The following is a 20,706-nucleotide window of genomic DNA, read 5'->3' on the forward strand; positions in this document are numbered from 1 at the left end:
ATCTTGATAAACTATTTTGTTTATAGTTTAAATATATTCTATTTTAAATTTTATGTAAAAATATAATTTATTAAGTTATTTTCTGATGAACAAATTTGTACACAAATGTTTATAGGCAAATCTATTTTTTGAACATTACTTCAGACGAACCGGAAATTAATGCAAACAAACGCTTCAGGTCACGGACTTGAAGGTTGAAGGCTTACAGCACGTAAGCCTGCAAAACTGAAAAATGCTGTTTCTTTTAGGTAGCTTGAACACTAGGTAAGCTGAATTCATATAATTCATGTGTTTTTGGGTACACAGGTGTTGTTTAACGCGGTAAAGCTAGGGATTAATTATTAACGAGAAGCTGTTGTTTACTTTTTATACTGTCATTAATGCCAGCAAGGCAACGCAACTCCTAACGACGAACACATTTTTCATAAAGTTTCTTTGTCTGGTTTATAATTTGTTCAAATTATCCTCTTTTACATGTGATAGGTGATCAGTTTTTTGTACTTAACTTATTGCATTTATTTAACGTTTCAATGCTATTGGATATACAGTTTCATTTTGATTACAGCAAAAATAATTGCATTTTATCCTAACATTTTCATGGTGAGGCAATAACTCAATTTAATTAACAGAATATCAGAAATTTTAATCAGCATGTGATTTGATGTTTAGATATAGTTTAGGACAGTAATTTATTATAATAAATATTAAGCTGGCTTTATGGATGCTATAACTTATTAATATTCAAAGGATGCTTGAACTCATTAACGCTCAAAATCTCTTCTGCACAGAACTCTAGTTTTATAGCTTACTTGTAGATTAATAATTTATATTTATTTAAAAGTTCTTAGGAGATGTAATGAATACAGTTTTTTAAGAACTGAAAGCTGCTAGTCGGCGTTACTAAGAAGCATATAATTATACAATTGTTTGCTGCGTATGTATCACCTTTCCGTCTTGTGTTGCTGAAATATTGGTATGTTTTAGGATCTGGCTTATAATGGCGATGTTCGAATGGGAGTAGAGGCTAAAATATTGCCCATCATCTCTTTAATGTTTAAACGTATGTATATGTTCGCTTTTATTGATGCGTTCCCTTACCACATTACATGCTAGACTAATTCTTTTTGAAGAGATGCAATTAGTATTTTGCTGTGCTTGAAAACTGTTCAACTTAAAACTTGTGCATATTTTTCATGAGAGAGGTGTGATTTGTTTTTGAAGATACCTTACTTGTGAATTGTATAAAGTTTTCTTACAATGCGGTACATTACCATTGCTGTACACTATGCCCGCTACTAATATTCTCTTCACACCAGCTTTATGAATATGATTTGTTACATATCAAAGTTGCCACATGAAACTATATGAATTGATTTTCATTTCTTTTCTCTATTTTAGAGTGCCACCATTTGGTATGATCTTTTATTCGCGGTGGTTTACAAGGTGCTAAAGTATGTGCTAAAAAAATTTTAATATAAAGAGAAGTTGTTCATTCGGATTTTTTGACAGCTTTTAAGATGGACTGTTGATTGTATTCTGAACAGTATGCAGAACTTTCACATTGTTTGACGAATATGATAAGATTATTAATAATTTTTATTACACTCATCCTTCATAGCATTTTCAACAGTTTCAAAATTTTCATGTGTTTTGAAGGACTGCTAAATTAGTATGTTTGCTTTATTTATTACGATTTGTGACTGTCAAAACAAAATTCAATTCTGCCGTAGGAATGGCTGCACTCAAAGCATCATGTGTTCGATTGTCATAACGTCTAATCATTCCTGGCAGCAGTAGCATGCAAGACTTCTATAAAAATATTAGCTCTGAATATTTTTATTTTTATGTTCGAGCAGCGTTGTTCATCCACAGAGTGTTGTCATTTTCACTAAAATTTGAACTTTATAGCATTCCTTCTTGTAGGTTCTCCTCAACGATGAGCCAGTCCGTAAACTGTTATAACTTTGATCCAAGTGAACATCAAAAAGGAACATCTACTCAATACGCCTGCTCCATTTGTACTAAGGACTATAACTATGTCCAGTGTCTCAAACGGCATGTTTTGAGTGTTCACATTAATCGAGCCTATGTATCTCCTTCTGACCTGTCAACATTTGGTATGTTAAGCTTATTCTATGACTGTTTGCAAATTTAAAACTTTTTGGCAATCACTTGCACTAGCACCTATCAAGAACTTGTATTCGAGCATGAGGAGCTTGTAGATTTGTTTTTTTTTCTTGTTATAATTGTATATTAACATGCATAGCCTAAAAACTGTCTGTAAAGTATTATATTGAAACCGTTTATTTACTATTTTAACACATGGCTGGCATTATCTTTCTACTGTTGCTGAAGGAATCAAACCAATGTACTTTAGGCTAGAGAGTTCAAGATTGTGCATAGTTGTTGTATACACATCATAGTTGTATAGACACCATAGTTGTATAGACACCAACCATGGTTGTTGTTTAGACACCATAGTTGTTGTTTAGACACCATAGTTGTTGTATAGTATTTTGTATAGTACCTTTTGTATAGTACCTTTTGTATACATACAAAGCTTAAAAAACATAATAAATTTAAGCAATTTTATTAATTTTTAGATTTGCAGTTAGATGATCACCATGAAAGAACGCTTGTACCGAAGATGTACACATGCAATGCATGTAAAATGCTATGCACAAACAGAGACAATTTGTCAAAGCATCTTGCAAGCCAGCATTTGTTTTCTGCAGACCGAACTACTCCAGAAAGAGTTACAGTCATTCAGTGTCCTGACTGTGGCATCCAGTTCACCAAAATGAGTAGTCTCAACTGTCACATGCGATATCACAGGAATGGTAAGCAACTGGTGCTCATTCACTTTGTTTCACAAAGTATGAGGCGGATGTTAGCACGTCAACATATTTTACTGTATATGTAGCTTCTTTATTCTGTCATTTTCACATCTATTTTTTATTAATAATCCATGTTTAGATTTGAAAACATATACCTCCTCAGTAGGGTTTTTATGATTTCTATATCGGTAGGTCAGCATGATAGTGTGTGACATCACCCTAGTGTTTGACAGGTTGGACAGCAAATGGACGATTGTCCTCAAATCTAACTGGGGTAGAATCATCTCCCACAGCTCCAATTTCTAGTCCACCCGCTCACGCAATCACGAAAGCATCCTCATCACAGCTTTGTAAGAATCACAGCAGTCGGTCTCAATCCTCCATGAGATTAACTGTGGCTTCTAAAAGACGTGGCAAAGATCTCTCCGCATCGATAAGACTGAGCAAAACTGAAATGGTTTCATATCCTATTCAGCGGGGAAAGTGCAAGACCTCTGCTCAAAACAAATCCATGTCCAAAATGGCCAAGGTTTGAGCTAAAGGATTATGTGTAGTCTCAAATCTTTGCTTTACTAATTACAAGCAACAGATGCAATAGTATTATGGAATTATCTGCTGTCAAGTTTCTTCGTTCCTTTTGAGGGGTTGTTTAAAATTATTAAAGCATTGTGTAAAATAATTAACCAGCTATTTTCTATTATTTCAGTTACATAATTACTTTCTCTAAAGGTTGCTCAAAGTATATTTAATATTTTGCAGATGACACAAAGAAAGTCTACTCGCTCAAGGTCCAATAATCTTGTCACTCGCTCTGACCTCAATGCTGATGCTCAAGTATTTTCCAAGGGCAGACAACTTCGACAACGCACCTCCATGCAGAAAATAGCATCTGTTTTCACATGCACAGTGAGTCTATTTTTTATAACGTCGTGGTTCTCGGATAGAAAGAATTCTTAGGTGTTTGCTACAACTTACGTTTGACTAGTAAGTGATGTTCAAGGAAGGCAAGCTGGAATCAGATCATTGCTTTGCGATGTATGATTTGCCAATGGTTTGCTTTTTATCATCACCGTTTTAGGTATGTAGGAAGCCTTTTCACTCCTATGGTAACATGCTCCGGCACCGACGGCTCAGCCATGAATTGGCTGTCAGAAAACGACCAGACATTCACATGCGGCGAAAAGCTAAACATCGCAGCATTTTTTCAGATCCTAAAAAAGCTAGGAAATATTTTAATAAGGTATTTGTTACTAAGGTTCTCTTGCCATTTTGTTTTTGTTTGTGTTATGTAATGTTGTCACCACATCCTTTATGCCAGAGTGTTTATGTGAAAGAGATTCTGAATTTTCTGTGTTTCAGGTGGCCTCCAACATAGCATTTAACATGAAGAATTGTATTCATGGCAATGCAAAGCATTTGACATTGTCGAGCAACTGTATCCGCGCTGAAAGCAAGACGAACCTTCGAGAACTGAGAGCTAATGTAATCTCTAAAAAGTCAATGAAGCTCTATAACATTAAAACTAAATCTAGTGCATCTTTGAATAAAATATCTCCTAAAGTAGCAGGTTGGTATTTTATCTTGACCAAGGTCTAGCGGTACATGTGTACAGAGCTGTACATGTATATGTACTCTGTATATGTATACAGTGTTGTATACATAAACAGAGCTGTACATGTATACAACACTATTTGTGTACAGTGCTGTATACATATACAGAGCTGTACATGTATACAACACTGTATTTGTGTACAGTGTTGTATACATATACAGAGCTGTACATGTATACAACACTATTTGTGTACAGTGCTGTATACATATACAGAGCTGTACGTGTATACAACACTGTATTTGTGTACAGTGTTGTATACATGTACAGAGCTGTACATGTATACAACACTATTTGTGTACAGTGCTGTATACATATACAGAGCTGTACATGTATACAACACTGTATTTGTGTACAGTGTTGTATACATGTACAGAGCTGTACATGTATACAACACTATTTGTGTACAGTGCTGTATACATATACAGAGCTGTACGTGTATACAACACTGTATTTGTGTACAGTGTTGTATACATGTACAGAGCTGTACATGTATACAACACTGTATTTGTGTACAGTGTTGTATACATATACAGAGCTGTACATGTGGCGCTTTTATATTCATCTTGTTGCATTTACTCTAATTCTTTAGCTTCTTTTTGCAAGGAAATTTTCTTTTTTGCTTTGCATTTCAAAAACTTTAGCGATTGTGTCACAATTCACAAAGCATTGCTTGAAGTGCTTATGGCCTTCTCCAAAGGCAATATTTTAAAACCTGTTATGATGATATAATTGTTCATGTATTTAACGTCTGTTCTTCAACGGAAACTGGTACTAATTTACAGCATCTGCTGCAAAAGATAAACAATTGAAAAGCGAAGAACAGATGGAAACCATGAAAGTGATTAGTCAAGAAAGTAAATCTCCAGATGTCTATGATAAGCCAGGTTTATGGAAGTACTTGTGTTTGGTTTGTTTGCAGGTATATTTATTGTTCACAGCATTTGCTGGCTTGACTCGCTCATTTTAGATGAATAATGATAAATAAAGGTTTTGATAATTTTAATTACTTGTAATCTTTATTTTCAGTACTTCCCAAACACATTGGAGTTGTTCACACATCAGGATTCGATACACAAACGAATCAGTGTTGGGTATATGGAAGTGGGTAAAAGTTCTGAGCTTCCATTACACTCGGTGGCCACACTCAGGCCCCGAGGGTGTGTTCCTGCATCCAGCTTTCATGATCTTGTGAGTGCTCCTCCTAAATACACCTGCACCAAGTGTCATGCTCAGTTCAATAGTTCTGCTGAACTCCATCCTCATATTGTAACTTGCGGTAGGTGGTCTATATACAAGGCACTACTCTAATTTGTCTTTTATTATATGATGTATGATTTGCAAAAGCAGAGGTACAGTCAACCCTCACCTTACTATCAGCCCTACCCTATGAATTTTTTAATGTGCGAAGTGAAGTTTAACCAGGTATTTGTCTGGGCATATGATGCCTTATAAATAGAAGAGAGCTGATAGAAACTAGAAATAAGATATAAAAATAATAAAGAATATAAAGATATATACATATTAAAGATGTGATTGCGTCAAATTTTAGTTGATTTTAACAGAAAGTTTTGATTTTTTCTATCAGTCGATATGCTCAGCATTATGCTGTTTGTTGTTTTAGGCGATCATAATGCCAAGATATTTGAAGATTAAAATTGAAAAAAATTGATCGCGGTTAAAAAGGCTCCGAAAAAAAATGTGCCCAGACTTGCCCAAATTGATGTATATAGTGAAACAGTCTGTCTCTATCTATCATATTCACATCAGCTATTGCGATAAAAGTCTAGTCCTACATAGCTCTATTGGCATATATTTTATTTTTTATTTGCTCACGATTGCTAGGGTGAAATTTAAAATCTAGCTACAGATACATTATTATAAATGTCTCAGACGTCTCAGACATTATTATAGATGTCTCAGACGTCTCAGACATTATTATAAATGTCTCAGACGTCTCAAATAAGGGAAATTAAAAATTTGTCGCATTAGTTTCCTCTAAATGCTGTGTAAACATTTCAGTATTGACTACGGTTCTGCCGGGCTACAATATTTAGGTCGTCGAGTTAACTTATTTCACCGCGGCCTTTGTATCACGCGGCCTTTGTATCACGCGGCCTTTGTATCAGCGAAGTTCTCAGTTGCTACCCACACCAGAAACTAGTTACTAGATAAAATAAGCAAGCCACATTTTTGTAAAGAATATGTTCGAGTGTATGGCGAAACCAACTGCATCCCAGAACGTCATGTATAGTCAGCATTATCTAGTCCTTATTAGTATCGATTCGTAAAACAAATTTACTGGTCACATTTGATTAATTGATTCAAGTACTAAACAAATGGTTTTATGAGTTGACCGAAGTAGTAAACGCAAAATGTCAATTTCTTTGAAATCCTTCAACCCACTGAGTCTGGCCGAGGGTTAATAAAGACATTCCTGCACCTGGTTTGTGGACTCACCTGCTTTCACTTAGTAGCATGGAGCATAAAACTTTTTGAGCTTTTATTATTCGGTTCGTTGGAATTGAGTTGAGCTATGCAAAAGTACCTGTCAATACAGCTGTAATTACACTTCATAAATCCATCTATCAGACACGAGTTCATCACAAGTGGCAACGGGGCTATGATGTATTCAATTTCTGCAAATCATGCTTTGCATTATCTTCAACAATATTATTTGTTATATAATTTCTACCAGCCGAAATAATTTCATCTTGGCATAAAGTTTTTATTAAAATCATCCAAGTTGTGGCCACTCACAGTTTCAGCTCATATAATAGGACAAACTATTCTACTGCAACAAACTCAAACCAAACATCATGGTTTATGCAGCACACATTCGTGTCTCTCTTTCCCATTTATGGCAGTTTCCAGACTGACACAGCTGCCCCGCTGGTGGAACCACATAAACATCCTGTAATCAATAAAAGAAATGTAATAAATATATGTCATTTATAGATATGTTGTTCTAACCCGTATCTACTGAAAGCTTTCAAATTTGAAGTTAGATAGATTGCGAGTGTAATTTTCAAGATGAATAAATGTTTAACAAAAGCAACAATATGTCAAGTCAACAATTCAAAGCTTTGTTTCTGAGAGTTAAAGATGAGCATTGATCAATCCATTTTCCTCACTTTCTACATGTGAGAAGTGAACATAAGTTCTAATCATGAATCTAATTTACTAGCTAAAACTGCCAAAGAAAATTTGAAGCTAATATTATAGCTAGGCAAAACGATAAAAAAGTTATGAAACGATGATTGGTGATAGCAAAATGTTATAATTTTATTAATTAGTAAATGTATTCATGAGTACTAAAATTATTACCTTTAGTATAGTTAAAGGTCGACTTGCAAGAAAATTCACATTACAGTTATTTGGTATCAAAAGATTTACCATGTCTTACTCTGCTGTGTTGTAGGTGCAAAATATGTGGAAATGTGATTTCAAGCTCTTAAAAGCTTAAAAATGAACAGTTAATCACAGCCATCACAAAAACGTGGTAGATTAGAATCCCTTTCCAAAACAGCTCAAATGGACGTAGCTGAATAAGATGGCTTCTGTTTACACTTTCATGCAACCTCATTCGTCGAAATATTTTACAAATATACTTCTCGCATTCATTAAAATCATGTCAATTGTCCCTACACATCTGTTTCATCATCATTGCGATGCTGTCATTTTGAGCACTGATATCTCAAAACTTACCGTAAAAATATGTTTAATTTTTAACCTTAGCTCAATCGAGTGCATATCATCCTCTGATAATTATGACGAAACTGTTGGTCACCTGTGATAGTCAGAAAACGCTGCAGAAATTATTTGTGCTGTTTGGCAGGAAGTATGGGTCACATGATCAGATTATGACTAGATGATTAGACCAAACCGAAACAAAACTGTAAAGTAGCGAGCATCTATATTTGATACTGGCTTTTTGGTAGAACCCAAATTTTTGTCATAAACTAGTGCTATGAGAAGTTTTATACTGATTCTTTTATTGGTCTTTCAATTCGCGTGATAACATCGCGTGTTAAAACAATAACCAAATTGCTCGGGTACGTCAGAGAAATAAATTGATTTTAACCTACAGTGTTTTTGTGATGGCAGCGGTTAACTGTTTATTTTTTAGCTTTTAAGAGCTTGTAATCACATTTCCACATTTTTTGCACCTACAACACAGCTGAGTAAGACATGGTGAATCTTTTAATACCAAATAACTGTAATTTGAATTTTGTTGCAAGTCAACCTTGAACACTTGTTCATCAATCTAAGCCACTATATTACTAGATGCTACAGATTAATTAAGAGACAGTCAATTTAACAATCAACATCGCTATTTTGTAGCAAGAACTCACTGTGCATCCGTATCTCGCACGCGTGCGCAGGAAATTACATTGTAGCCTCAAACAGAGAAATATATATACAGTTGTGTTTCTAACCTACGGCTGTTTTTGTAACCGTTCGTTATTGAGCTTTCCAGAGTTTGTAATCACATTTCCACATATTTTAAACCAACACCACAGCAGGGTAAGACATGGTGGACTATTTGATACCAAATAACTGTAGTGTAAATTTTGTTGCAAATCAACCTTTAAAGTCTAATCTGCTTTTCATACATTGCCTAAGCATCCATATGTTGTATGGTGTCAACAAAATTAATAGCCATTGTAGTTTCAAGCCCTTTTCTCCAAAGTTTTGATATTCCTCGTGTATGTTGCCAAAAAACCATCGTTAAAGTATCAAACAAATTTAATTGAATTAGAGATGGAGGTGTTCTCTATGCTTGCTCGCACTTCCTGACTTTTAAAACTCCGCACAGCTGCTTAACAACAGTAGGCTTAAAAATCGAACAAGGCTTCTTTTCATTAACTGTATGTTGTTATTGTGAGTATGTGTTTAATTTAGCTTTTAAATACATACTTCCTTTAAGTATGTGTTTGAAAAGCTAAATTCTTTTAAGTTAGATTCAGCGTTTATGTTACACATCTGTCTCGAAGGTAAAAGCTGCGCTTAATGTAATGTTAAATTCTGCAGATCATAACCACAAAATGCACCAAGTTATTGTAGGTAACTAGGTACTCAGGTTAACATATTGTATTGTTACTATGTTTTAATGATGATCTTGATGAAGTTTTCCAGGTGTTTGCATTAAATAACTACTATGGGTTTCTATACCACTCTATACGATATTTTCGTCTTAGATGCCAACACTTGTATAAACTAAAATCATATAATTTAATTCTGAATAATTTTTCATTGTAATCATAGCAAAACCGACTTTATTTATTTACTTACTAATTACATGTATTTCAAATTTACTTTTAAACACCTTTACAGTTGTTTTATTTTGTCTTCTACTTTGTTTCTACCAAACACTTCTTATGACATTTAAAAATTACAGCTGTTTAAAAAAGCAGGAAAACCTTTACAGTTGTTTTATTTTATCTCTTTATATATTGGAATTGCGCAAAAGACTTCTCATGGTATGAAGTTTGAAAATTAGAATGGTAATTGTTGTTAGATGTTAGATAAAAATAAATTATTAGTCCAAAGAATTTTTTATTTTTCGTCAACGCCGGACATTCACCTCGTATAGATATAAAATAAAAACATGTCTTCAAATTTAGAATGAAATACAAATTGAAAGCTCCAACAAATTGCAAAGATGGACACAGGCTATAATATCACCACAGGTTAATTGCAAGCAATAGATCTTAACTGGTAGAGATATTTCTCTGTTTTCAACGCACATTGATTAAAAGATCTTTGACAAGTTTTTGGTAACTTAGCAGATTTATTGCCTCCAAAAGGTTTATTATCGCTCCACCGGAAAACGAGGGCAAAATATAGGTGACATTCGCTTCGTCTGTAAAAGGGCTAAATGTATCTTCTGAAAAGTCTGACGAGCCATTTGAAAAGTACAACGCCAGCCTCAATTGAACGCCGCCTCCAATTGATCCTCACTATAGAGGAAGGGTTGAAAAATAGAGCGCCATAGCGTTCAATTAGAGGTTTTACGGTATATGTATACATAATATATGTGTATGTATACCTATATATACAATGAATGTTTATATTTTTATTTAATTATTTGTTAGGAGTATACAGTCCAGCCTCAGTTTTTCATCATCTCAAACAAATCAAAGTTCAAACCAAAAATTCAAGATTTTAGGTTTGGATGCTAGACAAAAATTTGCAAATATTGTATACCAACTATTGTATACCACCCTCATCAACTGCTATCTATCACCCTATCTTAAGCATGCAAACATTGTATGTGGCCGGCCTTGTTCGTCAGGATTTACAAAACACTGACCGCTGTATGTGTTCTACGTGATAAATTAGTTTTTCATTCCGTTTTCATATTTTATTAGAATAAAACCTACAAGTTATTTTTAAACATTTTACCTTACATGAGAACCTTGGGAAATGACCCTGAGGTGAAAGTCACTACAGATATGGCAATACATTTTACAGCCTACCTACCTCTTAATAGAGTATTTGTGAGGAATTCAGCGCGCTTTATTTATATTGGCTGCTTTCTTGATATACAGTGTATGGAGTAGCACGATCTATGAGTAGCACGATCTGAAAATTGTTAAAAGGTTCGTTATCTAGTCATTGAAAAGCAACTCTAGTCAAACAAACCGCCTTCTGATCAGTCTTCTCTTCTAGAATGGATTTGGTTGTAAACTGAGCTTGCACTGTATTCATCTACAATCACAAGGGTCTGCTTTTCACTAAAAAATCATTAAGCACTTGGTGTATTATATATTACAGCAATATATAGCACTTGGTGTAATTATGGCGTTATTCAATTATGGTCAAATCTGGCATTTAAAGTCATCGGTGCAATAAAAACAGAAAGTCCATGTTTTTAATGATAAGTTCACTAGTTGAACAGCAACTGGTGCGTGTCATGTTTTCAATGATAAGTTTACTAGTGGAACAGCAACTGGTGCGTGTCGTGTTTTCAATGATAAGTTCACTATTTGAACAGCAACTGGTGCGTGTCATGTTTTCAATGATAAGTTTACTAGTGGAACAGCAACTGGTGCGTGTCATGTTTTCAATGATAAGTTCACTATTTGAACAGCAACTGGTGCATGTCATGTTTTCAATGATAAGTTCACTATTTGAACAGCAACTGGTGCGTGTCATGTTTTCAATGATAAGTTCACTATTTGAACAGCAACTGGTGCATGTCATGTTTTCAATAATAAATTCACTAGTTGAGCAGCAACTGGTGCATGTCATGTTTTCTAGAGATGCCCCGATTCTAAATTCACCAGCCGATTCAGATACCGATCCGATATACCAATCCTAATTGAAAAATAATCCGATTCAGATACCGATTCAGATCTTTTGTGTTGCATAGATAGTAGCTCATTTTATTATGCAAATACAAACATAATGCAAAGAAAACATGAATATTATTGTATTTATTTGTTTGCATTTATGGAAAAATATATATACATATTCACATACTGACATACCGTGCATGTAGTAACAAAACAGTCCATGTTTCTTGTAATTTGTAAATAAAGGTAATTACTGTTAATGGTACAGTTCTATCTGTGATAACGAAGTCCCTCTTCTATTGTTAGATGAACTGCTGTGCCTGTACAAGTTTAGAGCAAATCAATGTTTCTTTTAAAAACCGTTAGTGATTCAATTATCTCAGTAAGACGTCTCTTTTCTTCCATCATTATCAATGTAGCCAAGCGTCCTGAAGGGGGATTCCCTTGCAACAGATGTTGGAGGACAGGCTACATACCGATACGCCACTGGGGTTACCGTTTTTTGTACAATACAAACGATCCATTGTATCGTCAGGATCAAGAGAGTGATAGATAGCTTTATGCGTCGAATGTTTAAATTACTTTCGTAATGCTAGTAAATAGAAATATTACACTGTGTTCTTGTTTCCCATTTTTGTTATCTTGTTCGTGATTGCTTGCAATAAAACCTATCGCTGTAATTGGGAAATACCACACTTTTTGTTTACGTTCTAGCTAAAAAGTTTCCTTCGCTGTGTTGATCAGGCTATAGACATGAAATAAATTGTGTGGCAGGCCTGAAATTCATTAAGTAAAAGTAAGCAGCTTACAGCTGATGATTTTTTATTAGTATAGCAGGCTAAAATACAGTTTTCTGCTAAATGGTTGATCTGTAAAAAGTATCGGAAGGTTCAGATTTTTTAAGAAAAGATCGGCCGATACCGATTCAGATACTCGACACTCATATCGGCACCGATACCGATTCCGATACCAAAATCGGGGCAACTCTAATGTTTTCAATGATAAGTTTACTAGTGGAACAGCAACTGGTGCATGTCATGTTTTCAATAATAAGTTCACTAGTTGAACAGCAACTGGTGCGTGTCATGTTTTCAATAATAAGTTCACTAGTTGAACAGCAACTGGTGCATGTCATGTTTTCAATGATAAGTTTACTAGTGGAACAGCAACTGGTGCATGTCATGTTTTCAATGATAAGTTCACTATTTGAACAGCAACTGGTGCGTGTCATGTTTTCAATGATAAGTTCACTATTTGAACAGCAACTGGTGCATGTCATGTTTTTAATGATAAGTTCACTAATTGAACAGCAACTGGTGCATGTCATGTTTTCAATGATAAGTTCCCTAGTTGAACAGCAACTGGTGCGTGTCATGTTTTCAATGATAAGTTCCCTAGTTGAACAGCAACTGGTGCGTGTCATGTTTTCAATGATAAGTTCACTAGTTGAACAGCAACTGGTGCGTGTCATGTTTTCAATGATAAGTTCACTATTTGAACAGCAACTGGTGCATGTCATGTTTTCAATGATAAGTTCACTAGTTGAACAGCAACTGGTGCGTGTCATGTTTTCAATGATAAGTTCACTATTTGAACAGCAACTGGTGCGTGTCATGTTTTCAATGATAAGTTTAATAGTGGAACAGCAACTGGTGCATGTCATGTTTATGCTTGTTCAGGTAAAGCTCTGTTTACACCGTTACAAATAAGAATTCCTCATATGCCATTCCCGGAGCTCACTCATGATAATACCTATGGAAAAGTGAAAGGGAAAAAGATGCATTGGCAGAGAGGAGATGTTAGTCAGCAGAAAAAACTCACAGACATTGATGGATTCAACGTGTAATTATTGGAGTTGCTTTTCTCTACACTTTTCACGGCTTTATTCACTCCTACGCTCTCCTTGTTCTCTTTTATCTCAACCCACACATTTCTGAGTCTTTTATAGCTCATTTCTTTGCTCTAATAATTTACACATTGTTCTTTTCCTACATTTGCCTCTTGTTTTTAGCACATTTCTCTATCTATCGTAGATGTCGCTGATCAAATGTAAGTTTCACCAGCCTTCTATAAACACCTTCGTAGAATTGTCGCAAATATTTAATTTACATATGTGCGGTGTCTGCTAATGGATAGTACATCACATATTGGTGAGGCTCATCTTGTTTTTGGCTTGTTGCTTTAGTAAATAAAGGTATGTGTTGGATTTATACTTTTGCTCATTTTCTAGAAGGAAGCGAAAGAAAAAGAGGCTGGTCATGGAAGTGAAGGAGCAAGAAAGACTTGAGAGGTTGAGGGCGATGAGTGGCCTATCACCTGGCAATTGGGGTCAATCTCTCGATGGGGAGGTGGAAACACAAAGTGTCCATGATGAAAAGGGAATACAAAGTGAATCAAATTCTAATACGGACCCACATTCCCATGAAAGGAGCTATAAATTCAAATACTCCTGTCCCTACTGTACTATAACTTTTAAGTATAGAAAGGTGGGTAGTGTCACTCACCTCATTCCCTAGCTTGCTTGAAGAATTGTAATTGGTCTTCAACAAAATGAATGAGCAGCCTTTAAGCTGTAGAGATTCCCTTTCGATGTTGTTTGTTATACTAGTCTCTTTTTGAGTTAAAAAGTTTCATGTTGTTGTAGTACTGTGTGCTCTCTATTCCTCTCTCTCTGAGTTGAAGGTATTCATATTATAGTAGTACTGTGTGCTCTCTAGTCTTCTTTCTCTGAGTTGAAAGTATTCATATAATAGTAGTACTGTGTGCTCTCTAGTCTTCTCTCTGAGTTGAAAGTATTCATATTATAGTAGTACTGTGTGCTCTCTATTCCTCTCTCTCTGAGTTGAAGGTATTCATATTATAGTAGTACTGTGTGCTCTCTATTCCTCTCTCTCTGAGTTGAATGTATTCATATTATAGTAGTACTGTGTGCTCTCTATTCCTCTCTCTCTGAGTTGAAAGTATTCATATTATAGTAGTACTGTGTGCTCTCTAGTCTTCTTTCTCTGAGTTGAAAGTATTCATATTATAGTAGTACTGTGTGCTCTCTAGTCTTCTCTCTGAGTTGAAAGTATTCATATTATTGTAGTACTGTGTGCTCTCTAGTCTTCTCTCTGAGTTGAAAGTATTCATATTATAGTAGTACTGTGTGCTCTCTAGTCTTCTCTCTGAGTTAAAAGTATTCATATTATTGTAGTACTGTGTGCTCTCTAGTCCTCTTTCTCTGAGTTGAAAGTATTCATATTATAGTAGTACTGTGTGCTCTCTAGTGCTCTTTCTCTGAGTTGAAAGTATTCATATTATAGTAGTACTGTGTGCTCTCTAGTCTTCTCTCTGAGTTGAAAGTATTCATATTATAGTAGTACTGTGTGCTCTCTAGTCTTCTCTCTGAGTTAAAAGTATTCATATTATTGTAGTACTGTGTGCTCTCTAGTCCTCTTTCTCTGAGTTGAAAGTATTCATATTATAGTAGTACTGTGTGCTCTCTAGTGCTCTTTCTCTGAGTTGAAAGTATTCATATTATGGTAGTACTGTGTGCTCTCTAGTCCTCTTTCTCTGAGTTGAAAGTATTCATATTATAGTAGTACTGTGTGCTCTCTAGTCTTCTCTCTGTGTTGAAAGTATTCATATTATGGTAGTACTGTGTGCTCTCTAGTCCTCTTTCTCTGAGTTGAAAGTATTCATATTATAGTAGTACTGTGTGCTCTCTAGTCTTCTCTCTGTGTTGAAAGTATTCATATTATAGTAGTACTGTGTGCTCTCTAGTCATAATATGTCCTGTCGGTCATAGTGGCCAGTCCTTTACTATCATCAGTAGTTTCATCTTAGTAGCTTGAACTCTTAGATGCTATGTATATTATAGGTCTATCAAAAACATGTGAACAGCAAGTGTGAAATGTTGAAGAGGATTTCTTCTCCAGATAAATCTGAGACAGCTAGTGAGGTAACATATTTTTCTTATTTAAACTGCATTGAGGGTAACATATAGATTACATATATGGATGTGCTGGCGCTATTGAATCTGTCTGAAATTATATGCTAAAGTTCATTTTAGACCCACCATGTTGTTTTATCAAAGTGTAGCTTTGGTTCTTATAGTTCTTGATGCTTCAGTCATAGCCAGCCAGGTATTACATACCAAATGTTCGGTTTCTTTTTTACAAAAAACTTGCCATAGCAACACTGAGAAATAAATGTAAGGTCTTGCATGGGAAATCTTTGACAGCCTGCTTCTTTTCCGATTTCACAAAGTTGTTTGGTTCGTTATACTTGAAGAACCGATAAAAACATGAGTTGAATCTCAATTCGTCATCATCTACGCATAAGAATTTTTCCAAACACACATTCTTCATTCTACTAGCAAATCTACAAATATGCAAAAATGCTTTTATTCCAACCCCTCTGTCATCTATATCACTGCTTTTATCTTCATTCCCTCCATCTTTTGTATCACTACTTCTATCTCCATGACCACTATCTCTTGTATCACTACTTCTATCTCCATGACCTCTATCTCTTGTATCACTACTTCTATCTCCATGACCTCTATCTCTTGTATCACTACTTCTATCTCCATGACCTCTATCTCTTGTATCACTACTTCTATCTCCATGACCTCTATCTCTTGTATCACTACTTCTATCTCCATGACCTCTATCTCTTGTATCACTACTATCTCCATGACCTCTATCTCTTGTATCACTACTTCTATCTCCATGACCTCTATCTCTTGTATCACTACTTCTATCTCCATGACCTCTATCTCTTGTATCACTACTTCTATCTCCATGACCTCTATCTCTTGTATCACTACTTCTATCTCTATGACCTCTATCTTTTGTATCACTACTTCTATCTCCATGACCACTATCTCTTGTATCACTACTTCTATCTCCATGACCTCTATCTCTTGTATCACCACTTCTACCTACACACCTATACATATGTTACAATATGTACTGATCCCTTTTTACATAATTCCTTTTTTCATTTTTGTTTGTTACATGGTTTTATATAACGCATTTGTTTTATAGCCATATTCAATTACCTACGGTATGCGTTGGACTGATGTAATGAAGTAAACACCTTCGTGCATTACTACAATGTCCTTTGCTGTAACATTTATATACTAACCAATTATCAGCTCGCATCGTATGTTTTGGTCTGACTATATGTAGGTGGTGGTAATGAATGCTTTATTTAGCTGGCCAATCTCTACTAGTTTCTTGCTGCAATCAACAGACCTTCATGTTTTATTTTGACATGAATCATTTGCAGGAATTGACCTTGAGCGATGCGGTAACCGTAAAAGAAGAGCCAGTAGTTGAAAAGGTGTCTAAGGGAGATTTAGATGATTACTGGAGCCCACAGAAGGTTTGTGGTGTCTAGGTCATTTTCTGAACAAGCTCATACTATTATAATTAAACTGCAATATTCTGGTTTCTTGTTGTAATCTTTGATTTTATGCATCAACTATTGGTATATTATTAACTGTAAAGGTTATAGTAAGAGGGTTATTTTGCCAATCTTCAGTCTAAACTTTAAAGGGAACTGATGTCGCTTTATATCTCGTTTTGCAGCAATAATTATGATGTTAAAAGTACAAAAAGCCAGTTTTAAAGACTCTAACCTGTGATTTAAAGCAGTCACCTGTCGTGCAAGACGCAGATGTGAATTAAGATTTCAATGTCAACCATTAGCCAATGCATAAATGTGAGACAAAAGCATTTCTGTTGATCGTCATTTATGTACACTTTCCTCCATCTAGTTTCCACATTGCACGCTTGCGGTCACTCAACAAACCAGACAATCAAAATGCGGAATGCAAGCAGGTCGTGCAATTATTGAAGATGTGCTCCATGCTTATACGTCCCGCATTAGATTAATATAATAATGTCCCATCTTCGCTGTTTCCAGTCAATATTTTGCATGGATTATGAAGCTTTCTTTCCGTTTTCACGCCGTAAAAATGTTGATAAAATGTGGAATTTGGTCAAAATTATACAAAATGTTAAAACCTCAATCTTTAACATCATCTGTTATGTTATCTGTTATCCGCTGATGTTACTGCTATAAAGATGGGTGCTGTCAGTTAAGCTCTGCATAACTTTCCTCTGTTGTGAGTAATACTTCCATTACTAATTTTGCTGCCACCGCAACCTTGCCTATTTTTTGGAAATTTAATGTTTGACTTGTCTACTGACTTGTATCGTAAACTAGAGGAGTTGTCACTTACAGTACTTCTTGGAACCAAATAGGTTTTAGCTAAAGTGAATTTGTTTTATGCTAATGTTATGTCTAATCTAGGAGTGTTTAAACACTATTGGTAGGTCGTGTGGCTCGCTGACCAACACTGGAAAGGTATATACAGTCAAACATGGATAACTCGCCCACGGATAGCTCGAACACATGGTTAATTCGAACGGTTTCTTTGGTCCGTTCCCAAGTAATGATAAATTGCTATAGATAACTCGAACTCAACACTGTTAATTCGAACTGTTTTTTTGCCCAACGGCTACCGAAACGGTTGTTATCGCTTTAGAAAATCACTTTATTCAAAGCCATAGAGGTAAACCTCATCTTTTCGTAATTCATAAGCGTCGTTATTACCACCATCGGCAAAATATTTTTGTCAACGACTTTTCTAAAGGTTTGGTGAAATTTGATTTATACTGCTATACGATGAATAGCACGGGCTAGCCGGGTCACGCGCGCAAGGATTTTCGCCACGCACATACAAAACAAAAACAGCATGCTGTTTTTGTTTTGTATGTGCGTGGCGAAAATCCTTGAGTGCGTGACCCGGCTAGCCCGTGATGAATAGTTTTCCGATGTTGATTCCGTGTTGAATCAACGTTGGAATGTTGAATGTTTAAAACGTCTTAAAAAATGTTGTAATTAAACGTATACGTTGTCTTAGCTAAAAAAAACTATTCATCGTTTGACCTAAACACAGAATACGTGTGTACATTCAATAAGTATCCATTCAAAAAGCGTGAGGGATATACAATGTACCGTAAAACCTCGTAAAACTTCTAATTGAACTGCCTCGGAGGGTTGCTCTTAACGAATCCCAGGTAAAGTAAGGTACTCTTTGCATAAACTTCAAGAAAAATCGGCAAAATTGATCGTGGTTAAAACGCTCAAAAGAAAAAATGTCTTTTCTTTTGAGCATTTCAACAACGATCAAGTTTTGCCAATGTCAATCTAAAAAACGTCCTGGCAATAACATCACCTCAAACAACAAACCAATCTCAAGTGATAGAAAAATCTCTATACTTTTTGATAAAAACGTTTTAAACTTTACATTAGAAGCATTTAATTTGAAACAAGCCATTTGTGCTTTTGATTTATATTATAGTTTGTATATGTACATGTATCTACTAATAAATAAGTAAATACATGGACTTGTGACAGTGCTCTGATAACTTGAACGCTCTGATAATTCGAACACTTTTGCTCGGTCCCGTGAAGTTCGAGTTATCCATGTTTGACTGTATGTATGTATAAGTTATCAGGTGATATATTTCACACAAATTATATATCATAAACATTACTGTAGAGTTTGGCTCAAGCAAGGGTCCTAGCTAAATTTATACACCCAGCTCGTACCTGTGGCCCGTGTTATGCCTGCAAGAAACCGAACATGGCACGCCGCTACTCACATCTGCAGCAGAGGTCTGAGGCCTTCGTAGAGTTCGTCATGAGCAAATGCAAAAATATCTGCCTGCAGTCATGTATATGTAAAGCTTGTGAGGTATGTGCCCACTTTGCTTGTAAAATGCATAAATCTAATAAAAATTTGAGTATTTCATACTGATATATTCATTTATTGGTCTGTATTGGTCGTACTCCAACTGATCATTGGTCTGTATTGGTCATATTCCAACTGATCAGTGGTCTGTATTGGTCATACTCCAACTGATCAGTGGTCTGTATTGGTCATACTCCAACTGATCAGTGGTCTGTATTGGTCATACTCCAACTGATCAGTGGTCTGTATTGGTCATACTCCAACTGATCAGTGGTCTGTATTGGTCATATTCCAACTGATCAATGGTCTGTATTGGTCTTACTTCAACTGATCAATGGTCTGTATTGGTCATATTCCAACTGATCAGTGGTCTGTATTGGTCATACTCCAACTGATCAGTGGTCTGTATTGGTCATACTCCAACTGATCAATGGTCTGTATTGGTCATACTCAAACTGATCAGTGGTCTGTATTGGTCACACTCCAACTGATCAGTGGTCTGTATTGGTCATATTCCAACTGATCAGTGGTCTGTATTGGTCATATTCCAACTGATCAGTGGTCTGTATTGGTCATACTCCAACTGATCAGTGGTCTGTATTGGTCATACTCCAACTGATCAGTGGTCTGTATTGTTCATACTCCAACTGATCAGTGGTCTGTATTGGTCATACTCCAACTGATCAGTGGTCTGTATTGGTCATATTCCAACTGATCAGTGGTCTGTATTGGTCATACTCCAACTGATCAGTGGTCTGTATTGGTCATATTCCAACTGATCAGTGGTCTGTATTGGTCATACTCCAACTGATCAGTGGTCTGTATTGGTCATACTCCAACTGATCAATGGTCTGTATTGGTCATACTCAAACTGATCAGTGGTCTGTATTGGTCACACTCCAACTGATCAGTGGTCTGTATTGGTCATATTCCAACTGATCAGTGGTCTGTATTGGTCACACTCCTTCTGATCAGTGGTCTGTATTGTTCATATTCCAACTGATCAATGGTCTGTATTGGTCATACTCCAACTGATCAGTGGTCTGTATTGGTCATACTCCAACTGATCAGTGGTCTGTATTGGTCATACTCCAACTGATCATTGGTCTGTATTGGTCATATTCCAACTGATCAGTGGTCTGTATTGGTCATACTCCAACTGATCAGTGGTCTGTATTGGTCATACTCCAACTGATCAGTGGTCTG

The 20,706-nt window shown here is 35.7% G+C and overlaps 1 protein-coding gene across 3 annotated transcripts in view; it reads left to right on the plus strand.

The window, feature by feature from the left end:
- The first annotated feature begins 178 nt into the window (after window positions 1–178).
- The window catches only part of LOC137403795 (uncharacterized), a 64,680-nt gene continuing 44,152 nt past the window's right edge, over window positions 179–20,706 (plus strand). For all 3 annotated transcript variants that reach the window (XM_068089842.1, XM_068089843.1, XM_068089844.1), the window contains exons 1-15: window positions 179–264; window positions 985–1,060; window positions 1,924–2,117; window positions 2,604–2,840; window positions 3,071–3,366; window positions 3,597–3,743; window positions 3,916–4,077; window positions 4,197–4,404; window positions 5,232–5,368; window positions 5,476–5,725; window positions 13,427–13,589; window positions 13,978–14,233; window positions 15,610–15,690; window positions 17,025–17,120; window positions 19,309–19,503. In XM_068089842.1, coding sequence (XP_067945943.1) covers window positions 1,937–2,117; window positions 2,604–2,840; window positions 3,071–3,366; window positions 3,597–3,743; window positions 3,916–4,077; window positions 4,197–4,404; window positions 5,232–5,368; window positions 5,476–5,725; window positions 13,427–13,589; window positions 13,978–14,233; window positions 15,610–15,690; window positions 17,025–17,120; window positions 19,309–19,503 — 2,409 coding nt within the window. In that variant the 5' untranslated portion in view covers window positions 179–264; window positions 985–1,060; window positions 1,924–1,936. The remainder of the gene's footprint in view (window positions 265–984; window positions 1,061–1,923; window positions 2,118–2,603; window positions 2,841–3,070; window positions 3,367–3,596; window positions 3,744–3,915; window positions 4,078–4,196; window positions 4,405–5,231; window positions 5,369–5,475; window positions 5,726–13,426; window positions 13,590–13,977; window positions 14,234–15,609; window positions 15,691–17,024; window positions 17,121–19,308; window positions 19,504–20,706) is intronic.

Source organism: Watersipora subatra, chromosome 9 (genome assembly GCF_963576615.1).
Source record: "Watersipora subatra chromosome 9, tzWatSuba1.1, whole genome shotgun sequence".
NCBI lineage: Eukaryota > Metazoa > Bryozoa > Gymnolaemata > Cheilostomatida > Watersiporidae > Watersipora > Watersipora subatra.